The following is a 25,079-nucleotide window of genomic DNA, read 5'->3' on the forward strand; positions in this document are numbered from 1 at the left end:
TTGAAGAATATGGCCCTGTCATTTTGTCTCTAAATTTGCATTTTCTGCTATTTCCAAATGGCAAGAATAACACAAGTCATATCAAGAGGTACATGATGTCAGTTTGTGTCAATATTGCTTCTGTCAGCCTTGATTTCTTGGTTTAGGTAGTGTTACCAGTCTGACTGTGTCTCCCCCAGGTCCATATGTTGAAATCCTATCCCCTGAGGTAATTTGCTGTTCTTTTTCCAGCTCTTTAAGGCGTAAGATTAGGTTATATCTGAGATCTTTCTTCCTTCTTTAGGAAGGCCTGGATTGCTATATACTTTCCTCTTACGACCGCCTTTGCTGAATCCCAGAGGTTTTGGGTTGTGGTTTATCATTTTCATTGGCTTCCATGTGCTTTTTAATTTCCTCTTTAACTTCTTGGGTAGCCCATTCATTCTTTAGTAGGATGTTCCTCAGTCTCCAAGTATTTGTTACCTTTCCAATTTTTTTCTTGTGGTTGATTTTGAGTTTCATAGCGTTGTGGTCTGAAACTATGCACGATATGATCTCGATCTTTTTGTACTTGCTGAGGGCTGATTTGTGTCCCAGTATGTGGTCTATTCTGGAGAATGTTCCATGTGCAGTGGAGAAGAATGTATATTCTGCTGCTTTAGGACGAAATGTTCTGAATATATCTGTTAAGTCCATCTGGTCCAGTGTGTCATTCAAAAGCCATTGTTTCCTTGTTGATTTTTTGATTAGATGATCTGTCCATTGCTGTGAGTGGGGTGTTGAAGTCTCCTACTATTATGGTATTACTCTCGATGAGTTTCTTTATGTTTGTGATTAATTGGTTTATATATTTGGGTGCTGCCACACTTGGCGCATAAATGTTTACAATTGTTAGGTCTTCTTGGTGGATAGACCCCTTGATTATGATATAATGCCCTTCTGCATCTGTTGATACAGTCTTTATATTAAAGTCTAGATTGTGTGATATAAGTATGGCTACTCTGGCTGTCTTTTGTTGACCATTAGCATGATAGGTGGTTCTTCATCCCCTTATTTTCTTTTTTTTTATTATCCTCTTTTGTTATTTTATTACTGTTAGTTTATTTTGTAGTTAAGTCCATATATTATATAAAACAGAACGGGAAAAATGAACAAATTTATAAAATAAATCGAAGTGTCTGGATGAAGAAAATACAAGAGCTTTGCCTTCTTGTCTATAGATCTCTTGATATGTTGTTGGTCTTGCACTTTAGATATCAAATAAAGATATCTAGCTTGAAACAAAAGCTGATACGCTACAAGGTTAAGCCACAGTTAGTTTGCTGGTAGGCCAGGAAATGACAGGTTTTCTAAATCTTATCCTTAAATATTGGCTATAACAAATGCTGATATGGCAAAATGCAAGCTTTCATCATCAGACAGCAAGAGGGAATCTTGAATTAATGAATGCAACTTACCTCCAAGTCTTCTGAAAGGAGGTGAAAAAATAAATACTGTATTTTACCAGTGTCCCCCCAAAAGCATTACTCTAAGCATGCCGGAGGATGCTGTGAGCAGCTACAACAGTAAGATCCAATCCAGAGGTAGGTTCAAGACCAATAGTAGGAGAGTGGTTGAAGAAATCCTCCTGGGGCCAGTACCATTTCATAGAATGACATTTTGTGCTGGGGAATGAGTCTACGGCCTATCTTGTTCTGATTCAAAAAGAACATTCCTCATTTTAACCTTGCTGGAAACAGGTATTTTTGCACCTGCTATTAAGAACAGCTAGTATACAGGATAAGGCTGGCATAAAGTTATTTAGCAAGCACATGCTAGCTATTCCAGTTTGACATCTACCAAACTATAAAATTAATGGGGAAATAAAAAGTTGAAGATGGAGTTGTTGTTCCTCAAGATGGGGGAAAAATGTCTTACAAGAAGAGGGGATTAGGCACTCACTTAACTCTATATGGAGAACATCCTTCTCAGGCTAGGTGGAAGATGAGGAAGAGCATTACCAAAGGCTGCCCAGGCCACTGGGAGACCAAAGGGAGAGGGAAAAAGGCATTTAGGAAGAAAGCTAGAAGAAAATCTTCTGGGTCTGACTAGGTAAGTGAATCTAAGGCAACCACACCAAAGATATGCTATCCACTATGCCAACATGGAGCTGGTGGCAAAATATCTCAAGACATTTTAAACCCAGAGAAATGTATGACAAATATGTTAACCAAGCAAATTGACCAAACTTCCAAGGGTAAAATCTCCTCAGATCTGAAATCCAAGATACTCACTTTTCATTAATTCTCTGCATTATTAGAAAAAAATAAAAAGTAACAAATGTAAAGATTTGTTTTATTTCTACTGGGGAAAGAAGGAGGATAGATAGAACTGTTTTCCAATTTGCTCTCCACTGTATACACACATACCCACACACATACATACACATACACACACCAAAAATACTCCAACAAAAAACAAATCAAAAAACTGAGAATCAAACACCAAAACACCCTCAAACTGCACCAATATTTCGTATTTTGACCAAAAGAATAGATCCTGGGAGGAAGTGCAAAATGCAAAATCAAATGACCGAAAAATGCTGAACAAACAGCATTATTAATATACAAAATATTTATATTACTGAACTAGTAACAGTTGATGTTCTCCATGTCTGTAAAACTTTGGAACCACATAGCTGATTTGTTAAATCTAGTCCATGCCAGCTTCCAAACACCAGAAAAAATTTTTTAGTTAGCTTCATTCTTTGATGCCTCATCAAAATTTTCTACGAGATCTGGAACATCCTCCTTCTCCTCCTCCTCCTCATCAATGTCTTCTGGTTTTGGTGCTTTGCTCTCCAACACTTGCCGAGGGAACTGTTCCGCTAACTTCCTAAGACTTGTTAAGCTGTCAGCACCAAGCTGACTTAATATTCCAGGAAGCATTTCTGTGATTGGTTTGGCTTCTGCATGACCAGTAATTGCAAAGGTGTTAGCAGAAAGGGAAGCTTGGACTTTGGGATTGTTGAAATGGATAACTGTCCCATCATCTTTAATCATGTTCACCTCTTCAATACCAGCTATATTATTCACGGCCAGTTTTTTTAGAGAACTCTGAAGTTTTTTGTCATCAGCTGTAGCTGTTCTATGTACCACCTTCTTCTTTCTGCGAGCTGTACCCTTGCCCCCTATCCGGACCTGAGCCTGAAGTTTGGCTAACTTTTCTTGATTCATGCTGTTGGTAAATCTGAAGCGGGGAGGGTCCTTCAACAACAGCACGCGGCAAGAGCAAGATGGCTGCCTCCCATCCCCTTATTTTCAATCTGAAGTTGTCTTTAGGTCTAAAGTGGGTCTCTTGTAAAGAGCATATAGATGGATCTTGTTTTCTTATCCATTCTGTTACCCTATGTCTTTTGACTGGAGCACTGAGTCCGTTGACGTTTAGAGTGAGTACTGAAAGATATGAATTTATTGCCATTATGTGGCTTGTAGAGTTGGAGTTTCTGGAATATATAAAGTTCTATATATATTTATATATATATAGAATTTATAAAATTCTCTCTCTATAAAATTCTATGTATTTTTTTTTTTTACCATCTTTTCTCCCCTCAGAGAGTCCCCCTTAAAATTTCTTGCAGGACTAGTTTAGTGGTCACAAATTCCTTTAATTTTTGTTCATCTGGGAAACTTTTTATCTGTCCTTCTATTTTGAATGACAGCCTTGCTGGATAAAGAATTCTTGGCTGCATATTTTTCTGATTCAGCACATTGAATATATCCTGCCACTCCTTTCTGGCCTGCCAAGTTTCTGTGGATAGGTCTGCTGCAAACCTGATCTGTCTTCCCTTGTAGGTTAGGGACTTTTTTTCCCTTGCTGCTTTCATTTTTGTGAATTTGACTATGATATGCCTTGTTGATGGTCGGTTTTTGTTGAATCTAATGGGGGTCCTCTTTGCTTCCTGGATTTTGATGTCTGTGTCTTTCCCCAGGTTAGGAAAGTTTTCTGCTATGATTTGCTCACATAACCCTTCAACCCCTATTTCTCTCTTCCTCTTCTGGGACCCCTATGATTCTCATGTTGTTCCTTTTTAATGAGTCACTGATTTCTCTAATTCTTAAATCGTGCTCTTTTGCCTTCATCTCCCTCTTTTTTTTCTGCTTCATTATTCTCTGTAAGTTTGTCCTCTATATCGCTGATTCTCTGTTCTGCCTCATCCATCCTTGCCGCCATGGCATCCATCCGTGATTGCAGCTCAGTTATAGCATTTTTAATTTCATTCTGGCTATTTTTTACTTCTTTCATCTCTGGAGAAAGGGATTCTAATCTATTTTTGACTCCAGCTAGTATTCTTATTATCGTGATTGTAAATTCTGGCTCAGACATCTTGCTTGTATCTGTGTTGGTTAAATCCCTGGCTGTCATTTCTTCATGCTCTTTCTTTTGGGGTGAATTCCTTCGTTTTGTCATTTTGAAGGGATAATAGGAATTAATGAGGTAGAAAAATTAAAATTAAAGAAATATTAAAATTAAAAAATTAAACACACACACACACATCTAATAAATGATGCTAGATCCTAGGTGTGTTTTGGTCTGGGTGTTGAACGTGGCTTGACAGATTAGAGAAAAGAAAAGGGGGGTGAAGGAAATCGTTTGAGAATTTGAAAAAATGAATACACTGAAGTAGACTAAAATGAGATGATGGGAGTAAAATGGAATTTAAAAAAAATTACACAAAAGTAAAGAATATAGTAGAAAAAAATTAAAGAAAAATATTTTCAATAAAAATTAAAAATAAACATGAATTTTTTCTCTTTCTGTTTTCAAGAAAAAGAAACAAAAAAGAGAAAAAAGAAAAAAAAGAAATTGTTTGAAAATTTGCAAAAGTGAATACACTGTAGTAGACCAAAATAAAATGATGGAAGTTAAATAGAAATTTGAAAAAATTTACATAAAAGCAAAAAATACAGTAAAAAATTTAAATAAAAATATTTTTAATAAAATTGAAAGTAAAAACGAAGTTTTTCTCTTTCTGCATTCAAGAAAAAGAAAAGAAACGACAAAGAGAAAAAAGAAAAAAAGGAAATCGTTTGAAAATTTGAAAAGGTGAATACACTGAAGTAGACTAAAATAAAATGATGGAAGTAAGATGGAATTTGAGAAAATTTACACAAAAGTAAAAAATATAGTAAAAAAAATTAAATATTTTTTAAAGAAATATTTTTAATAAAAATTGAAAATAAAAATGAAGTTTTTCTCTTTCTGTATTCAAGAAAAAGAAAAGTAGAAGAGAAAAAGAGAAAAAAGAAAAAAAAAGTAAAAGAAAGAAAAAAAATAAAAGAGAAAAAGGAAAAAAAAAGAAAGAAAATTGGATAGACCTGCTATCAGATTGAAATAGGACTGAAATTACTTCGTTTTCCCCTAGAAGTCAGGCTATAAAGCACTTTACAGTCCATATACTAAGCAGGCGGTGAGACTTCTGTTCTTGCAGAGTGAGTTTGGCCCCGTTGGGCTGAGCTTAGTGTAACGGCTCCGTCCTCCACTAGATGGCGCTGCTAGCCTACTGGGGTGGATTGCTGCCGCGCTCGTAGGTGCCTATGCGCATGCGCGGGAGCGGTGACACTGGCGTCCTCCGGCTCCCCAGTCTGTGGCCTGGGAACTTTTCTCTCCGATCAGCAGTCGCGCACCCGTCCTCTGTCTTCAGCTTTCGTCCACTTCCCGCTTCTTCACTGTCCGTGACCGAGCCCCAGGCGGCACCTCTCTCCCGAGTCCTGTCTCAGATGCGGCTGTTTTCCCCGCCCCTTACTTCAGAAGGACTGCGCCTTGACCCGCTCCGCCCCTCTGCGGGAGGGTCTCACCGAGCGACGGCCGAATGTCGGCTGCACCCGGGAACGCCCGTGGACCCCCGAGACTGCGGCAGGTGCCAGCCCGCCCCAGAAAAAGTCCGCCAGGCAGTGTAGCAGCGGCGTCTCGGGGATGATGGAAAATCACAACACACACCTGGCACCAGGCTTCCCCCTCAACGACCCTGTTCAGGCACCAGCGAATGTGGCCGTTTTCCGGGGTCTGCCGGGACCGGGTGGCCTCAACAGTCTCTACCAAACGCCCTTCCGGCAGTGGCACCGCTTTTCTCCGTGTGGCCCTTCCCACCAGAGCACCGCCAGGTAGGGAGCTGCGGAGTTGCAGCCTTTGCGCTCCCCTTAAGTCTCCGTGGGATTTAAACCCTCTCCTTTCTCCTTTCTCCCTTTTTAGCTCAGTCCCTGCGGCTGTTTCCAATTTTCCACTTTCTCTCCAGCTGCTTTTGGGGAGGGGTGCTTTTCCCGTATTCTCCCCCCTCCCCAGTCTCCGTCCTCTCTCCGCCCGCAAAAGCACCTCCCTTCCCGCGGCTTCTCGCTCCCCAAGTTCAGCTCTCCGCGCCGCGTCCCTGCTGAATTCTGTGGTTCAGTTGTGCAGATTGTTGTGTGTTAATCCTCCGATCAGTTTTCTAGGTGTGTAGGATGGGTTAGTGTTGGTCTGGCCGTGTTTCATGGAGGCGAGACACGCAAAAAACTTCCGTGCTGTTCTGCCGTCTTGGCTCCCCCCTCCAAGATAAGTGTCCTCTTAGTCCCCTTTATCTTTTTCACTCATCCCCCCACAGACCTCCCCTCTGACATACCTTTTCTTTAAAATTTTCTGCAAGTTTTTTCAAATTGTCACAAATGCCCCCCAAATTTTTCAGTGTACTTATTGAAACAAAACAATCCGTGTGTCAGTGGGCCCGTGCAGTTCAAACCCTCGTTATTCAAGAATCAGCTGTGTTCTCTGTGCTGTACATTACATTCCCATGATTTGCTCATTTTATATCTGGAAGTTTGTACCCCTTAATGCCCTTCACTTATTTTGCTCACCCCAACCCCCTCCTCACTCTGGCAATCAACAGTGTGTTTCCTGTGTCTACGAGTCTGTTTCTGTTTTGTTCATTTGCTTTGTTTATAAGTTCCATATCTCGGTGAAGTCATGCAATATTTGTCTTCCTTTGACTTAATGACTTGGCATAATATTCTCTAGGTCCATATCCGTGTTATCACAAATGGCAGGACTTCAGTCTTTATTATGGGCTGAGGAATATTCCATTGTGTGTACGTCTTCTTTATCCATTCACCTGTGGATAGACATTTAGGTTGCTTCCATACCTCGGCTATTGTAAATGATGCTGCAGTGAACATAGGGGGCCATACATCTCTTCAGATCGGTGGTTTTGTTTTCTTCAGGTGAATACCCAGAAGTGAAATTGCTGGATCACATTGTAGTTCTATTTTTAGTTTGTCATTTTTTGTATTTTTTGTATTTTTGATAAGAGCCAATCTGACAGGTGTGAGGTGATAGCTCGTTGTGGTTTTGGTTTGGAGTTCCCTGGTAAGTCGTGGTATTGAGCATCTTTTCAGGTGCCTGGTGGCCATCTCTGTGTCTTCTTTGGAAGAATGTCTTTTCAGGTCCTCTGCCCATTTTTGAACTGGCTTGTTCTTTTGATGTGAAGTTGTGTAAGTTCTTCATATATTTTATTTTATTTTTTTGAGAGAGAGAAAGGGGGAGGAGGGGCAGAGGAGGAGGGAGAGAGAGAATCATAAGCAGGTTCCACACTCAGCATGGAGCCTGGCGTGGGACTCCGTCTCGTGACTGTGAGATCACGACCTGAGCCGAAATCAACAGTCGGACACTCAACAGACTGCACCACCCAGGCGCTCCAGATATTAACCTGTTATTGAATGCATGGTTTGCAAATATCTTCTCCCATTCAGTAGGTTGTGTGTTCATTTCATCGATGGTTTCTTTTGCTGTGCAAAAGCTTTCAAGTTTAATGTAATCCCATTTATTTTAGCTTTGTCACCCTTGCCTGAGGAGCCTGGTCCAAAAAATGTCGCGGAGACTGATGTCAGAGAGCTCGCTGCCTTTGTTTGCTTCTGGGAGCTTTATAGTTCCAGGGCTTACGTCCAAGTCTTTAATCTATTTTGAATTTATGTTTTTACACAGTGTAAGATAGTGGTCCGATTTCACTCTTTTGCATGTATAGTCCAGTATTCCCAACACCATTCATTGAAGAGACCGCCTTTCCCCCATTGTATACATTCTTGGCTCCTTTGTCATAGATTAATTGACTATGTATGGTTGGGTTTTTTCTGGCTCTCTATTCTATTCCACTGATTTATGTGTCTGTTTTACATTATTTCTTAGAGAGAGCCAAAGCAAATAAGGTAAAACAGTAACATGCGCTTAATTAGGCGGTGTGATTATAGGTGTCTATATAATTTTTTGTATTTTTCTCTATGTCCGAAATATAATTAATTTGTAAATGTAATTTCTATACAATGTGGTTTCTAAATGGGAACGCATTATACAAATGTTAGGCTATTATTATTAATATGAATACCACCATTAGTTAGTCAATGTATGGACATACCTTGACAAGATAATGCTAAAGTCGGGAGGCAGCCATGGTGTAATGCAGTTACATAGTCCTAATGTTCTAATTTCCTTTAGTTGTTTCTTTAATCACATGTGGATAAAGAAGAGTGGTTAACAAAAAAATAAAATGGTCCCAACCTGGAATATTTCCCTCAATGCCGGAAGTATCAATCGAGAAAACTTGGAGAAGATCAAACACCAGTACAGTTTTCCATCCTTAAAGTCTGCTCAGCTCTCTCCTCCTCTATGAACCCTTCTGTGGCCACCCTTCGTCCTGGTCAGAATGGGCTTTTCCTGGGCTCTTGCAACATTTCATCACAGGCCGTGTTATTAGCTTTTTGTGAGTTCGTCTCCCCCGCTGGACTGTGAAACTGAGAGCAAGGATATTTCTTTTTTTTTTTTTTCCAACGTTTTTATTTATTTTTGGGACAGAGAGAGACAGAGCATGAACGGGGGAGGGGCAGAGAGAGAGGGAGACACAGAATCGGAAACAGGCTCCAGGCTCCGAGCCATCAGCCCAGAGCCCGACGCGGGGCTCGAACTCACGGACCGCGAGATCGTGACCTGAGCTGAAGTCGGACGCTTAACCGACTGCGCCACCCAGGCGCCCCGAGAGCAAGGATATTTCTATTTCACCTCTTGTATCCCCTGCTGAGATGATCCTTACTTACTCACGCTTTAAGCCTCAGGTCAGGTATCACCTTGTTGAGGAAGCATTTCCTGACTCACCTGATTTAGGTTAATCTTCTTCCTCCGTGTCCTCATATTACCTTATGCCGACCTCTGCCACAGTGTGCATCACACTGAATTATTATCCCATGTTTATCTTTCTTTTTTTTTTAAACTTTGTTTTAAATGTTTATTTTTGAGAGAGAGAGACAGAGCGTGAACAAGGGAGGGGCAGAGAGAGAGAGAGAGACAGAGAGAGACAGAGTGTGAACAAGGGAGGGGCAGAGAGAGAGAGAGACAGACAGACAGACAGACAGACAGACAGAATCTGAAGCAGGCTCCAGGGTCCGAGCTGTCAGCACAGAGCCTGACGTTGAGCTCGAACCCACGAACCGCGAGATCATGACCTGAGCTGAAGTCAGACACTCAACCGACTGAGCCCCCCCAGGTGCCCCTCTCTTTCTCTCCAAAGAGACTCTGAACTCCTTGATGTTTGGAACTGTGTCCTCAAGGGTCCAGCAAAGGGATTGGTCCATAGAACGATCTTAATAATGGCATATTGAAGTGTATCTACTTAATTAAAGAAAATGTACTAATAATGTAATTGAAAGTCTTAATTTATACTTATGTCGCAGATGCTTTGGCTGGATTGGAGTTGACATATAGCTGATGTATGGTGTTGAGTTCTAATCGTCATTATTCATCTGGTTCTGAGCACAGAAGCACCTTTAAAATAAAGCATAACCTAGTGGAGGGTCTATACAGAGGTGACAGTTTTCAAAATTATCATAATTAACAGGGGAGAGTAACAATTTTGTCTGATCTTTTGTTTTTGTTCATTTTCCTCAAGTCCTATCTGATCACCTGTTTAGCAGTAATGTGTAGAATACACTAGCTGGTTAAACCAAATACCTATTCTGTTAGCTTTGGAATAACATTAACGATATTTATTAAGCACTCAATAAATTCAGAGGAAGATATAGATACTCATATTTCATCCTTCCCAGAGTATCTCCCGAGTACTATTATTACTTCATGTTAAAGATGAGGAAACAGAGACTCACAGGGATGAATTAAGTAACCTGCCCAAGGTCACTCAGCACTTAAATCTGGGTAAGCCGACTACAGAATCGGTGTTCTGAAACATCTCTACTATACTGCACTTGCTTTTTGGGGCACCTGCCTGGCTGGTGAGTGGAGCATGTGGCTCCTGATCTCGGGCTTGTGAGTTCGAGCCCCATGTCGGGTGTAGAGATTACTTAAAAATAAAACCTTTAAAAAAAGTACCGCACTTTCTTTTTAAGATGTGTGCTCGACAGGCTCTAAGATGGCCTCGAGGTGATCCCCGTGTCCAGGTATTCACTCCCCCTTCTGTGTGAGCTGGCTTCAGTGATTTCCTTCTAACGAAGAGAAAATGACACAGGTGATGAGAGATCACTTGTGTGATTAGGTTACAAGAGACCGTGACCTCTGTCTTTCTGGCCAACTCTCTACCTTGATGGCTTTGATGAAGCAAGTTGCCACGTTTGAGGAGTCCCATGTAGTAAGGAGCTTAGGATGACCTGTGGCCGACAGCCTAGCTACACATTGGGCCCTCAGTCCCACGGACAATGACAGAGAAGTTAATCTTGCTAACAGTCACGAATTTGGAGCAAATCCTTTCCCGGTCATCCGTCAGAAGGGAACCCAAGCTCAGGTGAGCACTTTCATGGTAGCCTCGTGTGGAACTCTGAGGCAGGGGACCCAGATGAGCAGTGCCCGTACCCCTGACCTACAGAAATGCCGAGATAATACGTGGGTGTTGTTTTCAGCTGTGATTCTGTGACCAGTTTTTATGCAACGACAGGAGATTAATGTGGCCATTCAAAATATTGGCAGAACTAAGTTATATACTAACTTTTGCACTTCCATGAGCTTCTATGGTATGCAGTGTTTTACGTGCCTTATATGTATTAACTCATTCAATGCCCCCAACTACACCGTGATGTAGGTACTGCTACTACCTTCATTTCCTAGGTGAGAAAACAGGAGGTACCAAGGTGTTTAGTAATTTGGTGACCACGTGTATAAAATGGCCCAACTTGGACATTCATCCAGGCATGCTGGCTCTGAGAATCACATGCCCCAGCCGCTCTGCTGTATTGACTCCAACGTCATACTTTCTGGAAAAGGCGCGTGAGAGAACTTGGCTACTAAACCTTAATTAGAAATGTTATTTACGAACATTTATTTTGAAAGCATGGTGTCTTAAAAACAGATATCGCAAGGAAATCTAGTTTTGTCGGTCACAGCTTTAGCGAGTAAGGTCTCCCCAAAGGCAATCATGGAATATGAGAGATTGGGATCTAACAGAAGAATCTTTGAACAGGCTCTTGGATATTTTATCTCTTCTAATCTGGCTGAACGCTCTCAACTAGGATGACAGGCTCCACTGCAGTTTACTCTTGGAATTCCTGCTATTCCAGAGATAAAAATGGAAACGATCACGTATTAGAACCTTGGCGTTTCATATTTGGTTCCCGATCATCTTTGGTTCCGGTAGTTGGGAAAAGATGGGAGGCATTTGTATTCCAAACAAAGCACTGAGATTGAAAACGGGATAAAAGAGAGAAACATTACTTTAGCCCTGGGGAAATTAGACATTATTTCCCACACCTTCCCTAGTATGCTGTCAAGTTTTACACAGGTTAAAATATCTTTCTACTGAGAAACACTTACAGCCACCACAAAGAACACCTAGCTATTATTAGAGTTCCGTATGGTGGAGAACTTCCGGGTGACAGACACCAATGGCAGCCGCCTATGTCCCAGTATTTCACCATTTCATCCGAAAGCAATATAGACCAACAAGAAGAGAAAAATGAAACTACCCAAACCATACCCTCACCATAACTTGAAGAAAAAGAATATCTCAGCCGCAACATAACTGTAGTAAGAGGAGAGAGAACACCAAATCCCAGTGTGTTATGTTTTCTCACCCTTCCACCTGCCCTCTTACAAGGTTTTGTGGTGAGCAAGGCTGATTGAGAAAACCTGAGGGGAAAAAAGAAGAGGGAAGGTAGCTAAAAAAGCCTAAAGTTGTATAAAAACCACCACCAGAAAGACCAAGTTCACCCTATAGGTTTTCAAGTGGTTACGTGGAACAGAGCATAAATACAGGAAAGAAACAAGCATATGTGATTGAAGGGGACGTCCTTGAAACACATAGGTTCTGGAAAAGAAAAAAAGGTGAAAAGCGACGGAGAAGGACTCTTTGTCAATTGAGTGGTGAAGGGGAAAAGACAAAGGGCAAAATTTAGAGCTAACATGATGACAGGGAACCACAAAATCAGAGCACATGAACTCTCTCCTATCAGAAACAGAAGCGCAAATTTATTAAGTATCTGGACTTTGTTATGCTGACAGAAGAGGGCGCCATTAAAGTAGGAATCTCAGAAAAAAAACCACAGTATAACAGATGAACACCAATAAAAAGATTAGCATATCTCTACAGAGTTGTTGCCAAGAGAGAAAAATTTATAGCACTAAATGCTTAAAACAGAAAGAGGAAGGACCTCGAATCAATCTAAGTGACCACCTCAAATAAACGAAAGAATAAAATAAACCCAAGTAGAAGAAATGAAATAATAAACATCAGAAAGAAATGAAATTGAAAATAGAAAATAGAGAACATTGATGAAACAAAAAGCTAGTTCTTTGAAATTATCAATAAAATTGACAATCCTCTCTAGCAAGACTGAAAAAGACAAAAAGAAGATACAAATGACCAATATCAGATATTAAACAGGGGATATTACTACAGATCCTTCAGCCTTTATTTAAAAAAATTTTTTTTTGAAAAATATGAAATCATTTTATTACGCATTAAATTTGATTTTACCGGTTGTTGAAAAAAAATCAAATAATGGTAATGAAAGCAAATATATTGTTATCCCTTAACACAAATATGGAAGCTTCATGAATTTGTGTATCATCCTTGCACAGGGGCCTTGCTAATCTTCTCTGCATCATTCCAGTTTTAGTATATGTGCTGCCGAAGCGAGCACTCCTTCAGCCTTAAAGAACAGTAATGCAATAGTATGAACATCTCTACTGACATAAATTCAAACACATGGATGAAACAGACCAATTCCTTGAGAAACACAAGCTACCTAAACTCACACAATACAAAAGAGAAAATATGAATAGTCCTATAATTATTTTAAAAATTGAATTTGTAATTTAAAAGCTTTCATAAAGAAATCTGACCCTAATCATTTCACTGGAGAATTCTCCCAAACACTTGAGAAAAATTAGTATTAATTCTGCACAGTCTTTTTCAGAAAATAGCAGAGGACAGTACATCCACCAACTCATTGTGTGAAGCCAATATTACCCTAATAACAAAACCAGACAAAGGCAGTACAAAAAAGGGAAAAACACAGACCAGTATATTTCATGATCTTACATGCAAATTTTCTCAACAAATCTTTGCAATTCTTAAAAAAATACTATTTTAATGTTTACTTATTCTTGAGAGAAAGAGAGAGACAGAGCACGAGTAGGGGAGGGCAGAGAGAGACAAGAGACACAGATCTGAAGCAGTCTGCAGGCTCTGAGCTGTCAGCACAGAGCCTGACATGGGGCTCAAACCACGAGATCGTGACCTGAGCCAAAGTCGGACGCTTAACTGACTGAACCACCCGGACGTCCCTGCAATTCTTACATAAAAAAAGAATTGTACATCATGATGAGGTGGGGTTTATTCCAGGAATGCAAGTCTGGGTCAATATTGGAAAATCAAAGCAATTCCCTATGACAGGCTAAAGGAGAAAAATCGCATGATCATATCAATTGTTGCAGAAGATGCACGTGACAAAATGTGACACCCATTCACGAATAAAAAAACCTAGAGAATTAGAGAAGAACTTTCTCAACTTGATAAAGGAGTATCTATAAAAATTTTGCGGTTATGGTACTTAATAGCAAAAGTTCCCCAAGATCAGGAACAAGACAAGGACGTCTGCTTCCCCTGCTTTTATTCATCATAGTAGCAGAAGTCCTAGCCAGCTCAGTAAGGCAAGAAAAGGAAATAAAAAGCATGTATATTGGAAAGGAATAAATAAAACTATCCCTGTTTTTAGATTACATGATTGATAATCTGTATAAAAAAGGAATCTATAAAAAGTTTGAAGGGGCACCTGGCTGGCTCAGAAGAGCATGAGACTCTTGATCCCAGGGCCGTGAGTTTGAGCCATGCGTTAGGTGTAGAGATTACTTAAGTAAATAAATAAATACACTTTCTAACAAGTGAAGATTTTTAAAGAAAGTTTATAGAATTATTGAGCGAGTTCAGCAAGGTCACAGTGTACAAGATCAAAACACACAAGTCGATCATATTCCTATATACAGCAAAGAACTTGTGGAAACAAAAATTCAAAATATAGACCATTTTCAATCATTACAAAATATTGGAACAGTTAGATATAAATCTAATAAAACAATTACAGATTCTGTACGGTATATGCTGAAAATTTTAAAACACAAATGAAAGAAATCAACTAAATAAATGGAGAGATATAATGTGTTCATGGATTAGAAGATTCAACATAGTAGAAATATCAATTCCTCTCAAATTGATCCATAGGTATAATGTAATTCCTATCAAAACCCCAACAATGTGTTTTGTATGTTGTTGAAAAATAATCAAGCTTTGTTTTAAAACTTTATGAAAAGGGAAGAGAAGTAGAGTGGCTAAAAAATAAAGTGGGAGGATTCACTATTCCTATTTTTAAAAAATTTTTTAATATTTATTTTTGAGAGAGAGACAGAATGTGAGTGGGACAGGGGCAGGGAGTGGGGGGGACACAGAATCCGAATCAGGTTCCAGGCTCTGAGCTGTCAGCACAGACTGATGCAGGGCTCAGACTTACAGACTGCAAGATAATGACCTGAGCTGAAGTCAGATGCTTAACCCATTGAGCCACCCAGGTGCCCCCACTATTCCTATTTTTAAGATGCACTATATAGGTACAGTAAGCAAGACAGTGTGGTATTGACTTAGGAATAGACACATAGGTCAATGTAGTAGAATAGAAAATCCCAGAAATGGTGCGACAGAAATATTCCCAATAGATTTTTTATGTTTATTTAAAATTCAGTGTTTTTTCAAAGCAGGAGGCATCACAATCCCAGACTTCAAGCTATACTACAAAGCTGTAATCATCAAGATAGTATGGTACTGGCACAAGAACAGACACTTAGATCAAGGGAACAGAATAGAGAACCCAGAAATGGACCCACAAACATATGGCCAACTAATCTTTGACAAAGCAGGGAGGAATATCTAATGGAATAAAGAAAGTCTCTTCAGCAAGTGGTGCTGGGAAAACTGGACAGCGACACACAGAAGAATGAACCTGGACCACTTTCTTACACCATACACAAAAATAAACTCAAAACGGATGAAAGACCTCAATTGTAAGACAGGAAGCCATCAAAATCCTCAAGGAGAAAGCAGGCAAAAACCTCTTTGACCTCGGCCGCAGCAACTTCTTACTCAACACGTCTCCAGAGGCAAGGGAAACAAAAGCAAAAATGAACTACTGGGACCTCATCAAAATAAAAAGCTTCTGCACAGCAAAGGAAACAATCATCAAAACTAAAAGGCAACCAACAGAATGGGAGAAGATAGTTGCAAATGACATATCAGATAAAGCGTTAGTATCCAAAATCTGTAAAAGAACTTATCAAACTCAACACCCAGACAACAAATAATCCAGTGAAGAAATGGGCAAAAGACATGAATAGACACTTCTCCAAAGAAGACATCCAGATGGCCAACTGACACATGAAAAAATGCCCAACACCACTCGTCATCAGGGAAATACAAATCAAAACTACAATGAGATACCACCTTACACCTGTCAGAATGGCTAACATTCACAACTCGGGCAACAACAGATGTTGGCGAGGATGCGGAGAAAGAGGATCCCTTTTGCATTGTCGGTGGGAATGCAAGCTGGTGCAGACACTCTGGAAAACAGCATGGAGGTTCCTCAAAAAAACTAAAAATAGAACTACCCTATGACCCATCAATTGCCCTACTAGGCATTTATCCACGGGATACAGGTGTGCTGTTTCGAAGGGATGCATGCACTCCCATGTTTATAGCAGCACTATCAACAATAGCCAAAGTATGGAAAGAGCCCAAATGTCCACTGATCGATGAATGGATAAAGAAGATGTGGTGTGTATGTATATGTATATGTGTGTAGATACACACACATATATATACACATACACATATACATACACACAATGGAGTATTACTCAGCAATCAAAAAGAATGAAATTTTGCCATTTGCAACTACGTGGATAGAACTAGAGGGTATTATGTTAAGTGAAATAAGTCAGTCAGAGAGAGACAAATATCATATGACTTCACTCATATGGGGACTTTAAGACACAGAACAGATGAACATATAAGGGAAGGGAAGCAAAAATAATATAAAAACAGGGAGGGGGACAAAACATAAGAGTAACATAAGGTTACTGAAGGGGTTGTGGGAGGGGGGTGGGCTAAATGGGTCAGGGGCATTAAGGAATCTACTCCTGAAATCATTGTTGAACTAGATGCTAACTAATTTGGATGTCAATTTAAAAAATTAAAATTCAGTGGTTTTTAGTATATTTACAGAGTTGTGCAACCATTACCATTATCTAATTCCAGAACATTTTCATCACCTTACAAAGAAATCTGGTACTCATTAGCAGTTATTCTTCATACCCTCCTTCCCCCATCACCCAGATTCTGGCAATGGTTAATTTATATTCTGTCTCTAGGGATTTGCTTCTTCTGGACATTTCATATAAATGGAATCCTACAGTGTGTGTCTTCTGTGTCTAGCTTCTTTCACTTAGCATTAGGTTTTCAAGGCTCACCCATGTTGTAGCATGTATTAGTACCTCATTCCTTTTTATGGCTGAATAATACTCCACTGTATTCCATTTTGTTTATCCCTTTATCAGTTGATGGACATTTGCATTGTTTCCGCTTGGGACTATTATGGACGATGCTGCTATATGCATTTGTGTGCAAGTTTTTGTGTGGACACCTATATTTTGAATTCTCTTGGGTATATGTATAGGAGTGGAATTCTTGCATCATATGGGAACTCTGACTTTTTTGAGGAACTGTCAAACTGTTTTCCAAAGCACCTATATAGCATTTATCTTTCCAACAGCAGTGTATGAGTGTTTGTTTCTCCGCCTCCTCGCCAACACTTGTTATTGTCCATCTTTTTTTTTAAATTTTGAATAGCTTACTTTATTGTGATAATACGGTATATAACGCACAAAACGTACAAAATATGTGTTACTCAACTGCTGATGTTACGGGTAAGGCTTCTGGTCAACAGCAGGGGATTCGTAGTTAAAGCTGCTGTGGACTCAAAGATCATACATTGATTTTTGACGGGGCGGGAGTGGTCAGCTGTCCAGGGTCACTTGTATTTGCTATTCAAACGTGGCTTTAACACGGTTCTCTTTTCAAACGTAATGTTGCCCCTTAGCCTTTCGAGAATGGAATGCTGAAATTGCTCTTATTAGGGGTTGTAATTTTTTAAGCACCTTGGAAGAAAAGAGGTCCACACAAGTCTGTAGGTCATTTTTCTGTTCAGCTGCCCATCCCAGTCAGACCAAATTATCAGAATTCATATTTAGCATTTCCAAATACCTTCTGGAATCAGGCGGAGACCCCCAAGTATTGTAACAAATAGATGGGTGGTTTTCATACATAGCCGAGTGAATTCATGATGAATATTTAGCGATGGGCTGTATTTTATGAATTTAAAATAGTTAAGAAGGTTTTAAGTACATGGTCTAGAGTCCATTCTGAGGACACATGACAAGCACAATGACCTTTATGTAGGTGAATAGGGAGAGCTATGAAAAAAAAGACCCTGGCTTAGTATGTTTATTTAAAACGTAGGGGCCCCTGGGTGGCTTGGCCAGCTAAGCGTTGGATTCCTGATCTCAGAGTTGTGAGATGGAGCCCCGTATTGGGCTCTGGGCTGACAGCGTGGAGCCCGCTTGGGATTCTCTCTCCCTGTGTCTCTGTCTCTCCGCCCTTCCCCCATGCGCGCCGTCTAGCTCTTGTGTCGGAGGCACTCTTTCCTGGCCCCCAGCGCATCCTCAGTTGATGCTGTACATTCTGGTGGTGTACAGCTTTCGGAAGCTTCCTTCCCTGCAAGGGTGAGGACGGTTCTCAGCTCCTTGAGCCCCGGTGGAGGAGTCTACCCTTTCTTCCCCAGCTGGGTCCCTGGAGAACCAGAAAGGCATCTTTTTGGTTATAGGCATTCTAGGAGGTATTAACTGTTTTCTCATCGGGGTTTTCATTTCCATTTCCCTAATGACTAATGAAATTGAGGGTTTTTTTTTTTTAATGTGCTTATTGGTCATTTGTATATCTTCTTTAAAAAAATTTTTTTTATGTTTATTTATTTTTGAGAGACAGAGAGAAACAGAGTATGAGTGGGGGAGGAACAGAGAGAGAAGGAGGCACAGAATCCAAAGCAGGCTCCAGGCTCAGAGCTGTCAGCACAGAGCCCGATGCGGGGCTCGAACCCACGAACCGTGAGATCGTGACCTGAGCTGAAGTCCCGCGCTCAACCGACTGAGCCACCCAGGCGCCCCCATTTGTATATCTTCTTTGGAGAAAGGTCTACTCAAATCCTTTGCTCATTTTTCAGTTGGGTTGTCTTTTTCTTACTGAGTTCTTTGTATGCTCTGGATACAAGTCCCTTATCAGGAGTATGGTCTTCAAATATTTTCTTCCATTCTGTGAACTATCTTTTTACTTTCTTGATAGAGTCCTTTGAAGCACAAAATTTTTAATCTCGATGAAGTCCAGCTTATGTATTTTTCTTTTCTTTGTTGCAGTTTTGGTGCCATATCAACGAAATCATTGTCTAGTCTGATTGATTTTTGATAAAGGGCCAAAATCAATTCAATGAAGGAAGGACATTCATTTCATCAAATGGCACGGGCACTGTTGGACAACCACAGGGAATAAAACATGAGCCTCCATATGAAGCTCACACCATATACAAAATCTAATTCAAAATGGATCATGTGTTTAAATGTAAACATAGGCAGGCGCCTGGGTGGCTCAGTCAGTTAAGTGTCCAACTTCATTCAGCTCAGGTCATCATCTCGCAGTCTGTGAGTTCGAGCCCCGCGTCGGGCTCTGTGCCAATAGCTCAGAGCCTGGAGCCTGCTTCGGATTCTGTGTCTCCCTTTCTGCCCCTCCCCCACTCATGCTCTGTCTCTTCTCTGTCTCTCAAAAATGAATAAATGTTAAAAAATCTTAAAAAGAATAAATGAATGTAAACATAAAACTATAAACATTTTTACAGAAAACATAGAAGAGTGTCTTTGGAAAATGGGGCTACATGAAGAGTCTTAGACATAACACCAAAAGAACATTCTGTAAAATAAAACATTAATAACTTGGACTGCATAAAAATTAAAAAACATTGGCACTCCATAAAATCCTGTTATGAGGATAAAAGGAAAGTTACAGACTGTGAGAAAATATTTGCAAAACACGAATCAACACAGGTCTTAATACTAGAATACATGAAGAACTTTCAAAACTCAATGGAAAAAGAATTCAGTCATAAAATGGGCAAAAGAGACGAACAGATATTTTACTAAAGAAGTAATACAGATGACTACTAAACATATGAAAAGGATATTCTTGCAAATAAAGAGTGGTTGAATAAACTAGTTATATCCACAAAGTGGAATACTATGTGCCTATAAAAAACAATGAAGAAGTTCTGTGTGAACTGCTATGAATTGATATCAAAGACACGAGCAGGGGAGGGGCAGAGAGAGATGGAGAGAGAGAGAATCCCAAGCAGGCTCCATGCTGTCAACACAGAGCCCAACACAGGGCTCAAACCCACAAACCATGAGATCATAACCTGAGTGGAGATCAAGAGTTAGATGCTTAACTGAGCCACGAGGTGCCCCTCAAAGATATATTATTTTTTAAAAATGCTTATTTATTTTGAGACAGAGAGAGAGAGAGAGAGAGAGAGAGAGAATGCGAGCTGGGGAAGGGCAGAGAGAGGGAGACAGAGAGTCCTAAGCAGGCTTTGCACTGTCAACACAGAGCCCAACGTGGGGCTCAGTCTCACCAACTGTGAGATCATGACCTGAGTCGAAATCAAGAGTCAGACGCTTAACCGACTGAGCCACGTAGGCTCCCCTCAAAGATATATTATTAAGTGAAAAGAAAGTTCAATAGAATATCTGTTATATGCTACCCTTGTATTATAAAGAGGATATAAGAAAATCCATGTTTGTGTTCATTTATAAAAAAGGAAAACAGGAAGAATAGACCAGAAACGAAGGAGATTGGTCACCTGGAGGGTTATGTGGGAACAGAGTGGAAAGAAATGGGATGGAAATGAGGTGGTAAGGATGGAAGAGAGTGACACACATCACAGTAGATCTTTTTATGTGGCTCTGGTTTTTTGGAACCATGGGAATGTTTCACATTATTCATCGTGAGTGGATGCTGAAGTAATGTTTCTAATGTGATTTTTCCTCTGTAATTCTTACTTTAAGAAACTTTTTTTAGATTGTAAAAGTAGTATAGGGTACAAAAATGTTCATAACAGCCAAAAAGTGGAAACAGCACAAATGTCTACTAACTAAAGAACAGATAAATAAATGTGATAAATCTATACAATGGAATATTAGTCATAAGAGGGAATGATGTGGATGAACTTTGAAAATACTATGCTAAGTAAAAGAAGCCATTCACCAAAGGCCCCATGTTGAATAACTCCATTATATATGAAATATCCATAGTACGCAGATCAGTAGAGGCAGAAAGTAAATTGATGGTTGCCAAGGGCTGGCGGGGATAGGGGTATTGGAGAGTAATGGCTGAAAGGTACAAGATTTATTTTGAGCGTTATAATAATGTTCTCAATGGATGGTTGTGAGTATTGCACAACACTGTGAATATATTAAAAACATAACTGAATTGTATACTTTAAATAGGTGAATTTTACAGCATGTGAATTATAGCTGAATGAAATTGTAATAAAAAATTAGTCATTGCTTACTGTCAATACATTCTCATTTCGATCCGTTTGAAAGCGACTTGCTTTTTCTTTGCAAGTTTTTGGAATTATCTCTTTATCTTCAAGGTTCTGAAATTCCACATTCATGTGCCTTCACGTGTTTTTTCATTCATTCTTTGTGATGGACAGCACTTGGTGGGTCCTTTTAATATGGAGAATGAGATCTTTCAATTATGGGGAATGCTCTCCGTGATTTCTTTGATGATTTCCTCCCTTTTATTTTCTCTACCCTTTCTGTTGAGAACTTCTCTGAGAGGTAGTATGATTAATGTTCAAGTGCAATGTTTTTGAAGCCAGGCTGCCTAGGTTTTGGATCCTGAATTTACCACATACTAACTAGCTATGTCACCTTGTACAAGTTGCTTAGCCTTTCTGTGTCCCCCCGCACCCCCCACCCACCAAATCAGTAAAATGTGGATAATAATATCATTCACCTCATAGGGCTGTTGAGAGGATTAAATGAGTTAGTCCATATAAAGCACCTCTGGCAGTAATCAGCACAACATTTGCTATTATTATTCTGTTAGTTCAATGTTAAACCTGGAAAGATCCCCTAAACTTCTTCTAATTTCTTCCTCTTATTTTCCCTCTCTTTGGTATGTTTTTCCTTCCTTCCTGTCTTTTTGTTTTTTACCTTCTGGGGAAGTTTTCTAGCTTTGTCTTCCAAGTCTTCTATTTCAGCTATCATATTTTTAATTTTTAAGAGACTTTCTTGTCCTAGAATATTCTTTTTCTATATAGTATCCTAAACTTTTGGTATGAGTAGAATACCTTCTCTTATCTCTAATGAGGCTATCAGTTGTAATGTTTTAAAGTTTTCTTCTGCTGCCTTCATTGTCTGGGTCCTCAGAATCCCTTTGATTCTACTGTTTGTGGTGGTCTCTCTCTTTAGCATTAGGAGTTTTCTTCAGATGTCTGATGGCCATGAGCTTATATATGAGCTTCAAATGTTAGGATCTTGGGATCTTTAATCTGGACCCATTCCTTTTTTCCCAGAGACTTCTAATCTCTCACCTAGTGGTAGAAGGTGGGATGGAGAAATATCTGGGTGCTGATATTCTGGGAGAAGAATGGGAAAAAAGGAGACCGCGTGTCCTAATTAGTCCACCTACCCACCTTCCTCCATTTTGAAGCCTGGGATCCAGCTTTCTTTGGGCTGTTGTTCAAGTCTGTTCCTTGGCTTTGCTTTTCTTCCTTCCTTCCTTCCTTCCTTCCTTCCTTCCTTCCTTCCTTCCTCCTTTCCTCCCTCCCTCCCTCTCTCTCTCTCTTCTCTTTCTCTTTCTTTCTTCCAGAATAAATTGGTATTGGTTTTAAAAACGTTTATTTATTTATTTTTGAGAGAGAAAGAGCATGCACAGGGGAAGGACAGAGAGAGAGAAGGAGACAGAAAAACCCAAGGTGGCTCCGTGCTGTCAGTGAAGAGCCCGATTCGGGGCTTGCTCTCAGGAACCATGAGATCATGACCTGAACCTGAAATCAAGAGCCAGATGCTCAACCCACTGAGCCACCCAGGCACACCAAGTCTGTGGCTTTTCTTGTTTGTCACCAGAAAATCAATTTCAGATTTCTTGGATGTGGAGATTGGCTAAGGATAGTGTGGCCAGGCTGTGAAGTTGGGGAAAGGGACCTAAGGGTTCCACTATTTGTATTCTGACACTTAAATGTCCTTTACTAGTTTGAGCCCTGTGCTTCATCCTTGTTTTCCACTGTATTCCATGCCTCCATATTCTGAGTCTCTTCACATCCTACAGGGTGAACAGTTTACCTTCTGCTTTGTTCCCCTCTGCAGATGCTCCAGCTGTAGTGCCCTCCATGCCCCCAGGTCAATTAACCTCTCCTCCGGCCAAAGTCTATCTTTACAATTTTTTTAAGTTTATTTGTTTATTTTGCGAGAGAGGGAGCAGTGCGCGAGCATACGGGAGGGGCAGAGAGAAAGGGAGAGAGAGAATCCCAAGCAGGTTCTGAACTGTCAGCGTGGAGCCCGATGCAGGGCTCGATGTGGGGCTCAATACCCGGCTCGGCCGTGGGACTCCATCTCATGGACTGTGAGATCGTGACCCGAAATCAAGAGTGGGACGCTTAACTGACTGAGCCACCCAGGTGCCCTTGTCTTTACAATTTTTCTTAAACCTTCTCTTTGGCCATTTCCTCTCCTATTCTGTTTATCCATCTGTGTGTGTATGTGTATTTGTAATTACAGAAACAGCTTTAATTTTTTTTTTAATTTTGAATTTTATCCCTTCAAATCTAACCCTTCAGGTTAGTCTTTCCTCTGTCTTTCAGTGAAAACTCAAATGGTCCCAGTGGTTTTCTGATCTCTTTTTGAAGGGTAGATAGTGTCTTTTTTAACCTCTTAGTTTCATGTTTATGGCATTTGGGGGAGGAAGGGGAGAGGAGAAGTGTAGTTGAATCACATTTAACCGTATGTTCCCATGTCGTGTTGTATTGTATTGTACTGTACTGGATTGTACCACACCACCCTCTGTTGCACTACACTGTATTGTATTATACTGTACTGTACTATATTTTATTGCATTGCATCGTACCACACTGTATTGCATCACACTGTCCTGCACTGCACTGCACTGTATTATATTGTACCGTGCTGTACCGTACCATATTGTATTGTGTTGCGCTGTATTATATTTACTGTACCATACTGCATCGTGCTGTACTGTGCTGTACTATATTGTATTGTATCGTAGTGCACTATACTATGTTGCATTGTATGGTACTGTACTGTGTTGTTTTGTACTGCATTGCACCGTACGGTATCGCACTGCACTATATTGCACCGTACTGTACCGCGCTGTATTGTATTGTGCCGTGCTGTACTGTATTGTATTGTAGTGTGCTATACTGTAGCGTATTGTATCACATTGTATTGCACTGTACTATACTGCACCGTACCATATTGCATTCTGTTGTGCTGTACTGCACTGTAGTGTACTGTATTGTATTGTATCACATTGCACTGTACTGTATTGTGCTGTATCGTATCGTATTATATTGTATTGTACTGTGCTGTGTTGTATTATACCACATTGTGGTGTATTGTATTGCACCGCACTGTATTGTATCGTATTGTACTATACTGCACCGCACTATGCTGTATTATTGTATTATACTGTGCCGTGCTGTTGTGTTGTATTATACCATATTGTTTTGTATTGTATTGTACGGAACTGTATTGTGTTGTGCTGCACCATACTGTACTGTACTATACCGTATTGTATTATAGTGTGCTGTATCATATTGTACTGCACCGCATTGTGTTGCACTGTATCGTACTGCACTGCGCTGTACTGTATGGTGTTGTACTATATTGTATTGTACTGTGCTGCACTGCTATATTGCTTTGTGTTATACTGTATTTATTGCACTGCACTGTATCGCACCGCACTGTACTATACTCTATCGCATTGTAGCGTGCTGCACCATACTGTGCTGTATTGTACTGTGCTGTGCTGTGTTGTGTCGTATTCTACTGTATTGTTTTGTGTTGTGTTGTACTGCACTATACCGTATTGTATTATAGCACACTGTACTGCATCGTATCGTACACCATACCATATTGCATCGCATTGTGCTGCACTGTGTTGTATTGCCCTGTATCGTCCGGTGCCGTATTGCATTATATTGTACTTGCATTGTACTGCACTGCACTGTATTACATTGCACTGTACTGTACTTTTCTGAAGACAGTTTCGATGACCTATAACTCGCATGCCGTAAAATTTACCCATTTAAAGTTGCACCAGTCAACGATTTTTAGCATGTTCACGGAGATGTGCAAACATCACAACCGTCTGCTTCCAGAACATTTTTATCACCCCCAAAACAAAGTCTACTCTTTAGCAGTTACTC

The 25,079-nt window shown here is 40.1% G+C and overlaps 1 protein-coding gene and 1 non-coding gene across 2 annotated transcripts; both read right to left on the bottom strand.

The window, feature by feature from the left end:
- Window positions 1-2,496: 2,496 nt before the first annotated feature.
- On the bottom strand, window positions 2,497-3,226 carry LOC124513935 (transcription factor BTF3 homolog 4-like). Its single transcript, XM_047081985.1, has one exon. The coding sequence runs from the start codon at window positions 3,192-3,194 to the stop codon at window positions 2,709-2,711; it is 486 nt and encodes a 161-aa protein (XP_046937941.1). The 5' UTR covers window positions 3,195-3,226; the 3' UTR covers window positions 2,497-2,708.
- A 9,783-nt stretch (window positions 3,227-13,009) lies between these two features.
- On the bottom strand, window positions 13,010-13,115 carry LOC124514074 (U6 spliceosomal RNA). Its single transcript, XR_006962571.1, has one exon. It is a non-coding gene; the product is annotated as a U6 spliceosomal RNA (small nuclear RNA).
- Between the last annotated feature and the right edge of the window lie 11,964 nt (window positions 13,116-25,079).

This window comes from Lynx rufus, unplaced genomic scaffold (genome assembly GCF_022079265.1).
Source record: "Lynx rufus isolate CCGP_SWC_20201006 ecotype Redwood Valley unplaced genomic scaffold, mLynRuf1.p SCAF_19, whole genome shotgun sequence".
Taxonomy (NCBI): Eukaryota; Metazoa; Chordata; class Mammalia; order Carnivora; family Felidae; genus Lynx; species Lynx rufus.

Bases quoted from the DNA above. Each gene is read 5' to 3' on its own strand.
- LOC124513935 (XM_047081985.1), bottom strand. From the start codon at position 3,194: ATGAATCAAGAAAAGTTAGCCAAACTTCAGGCTCAGGTCCGGATAGGG.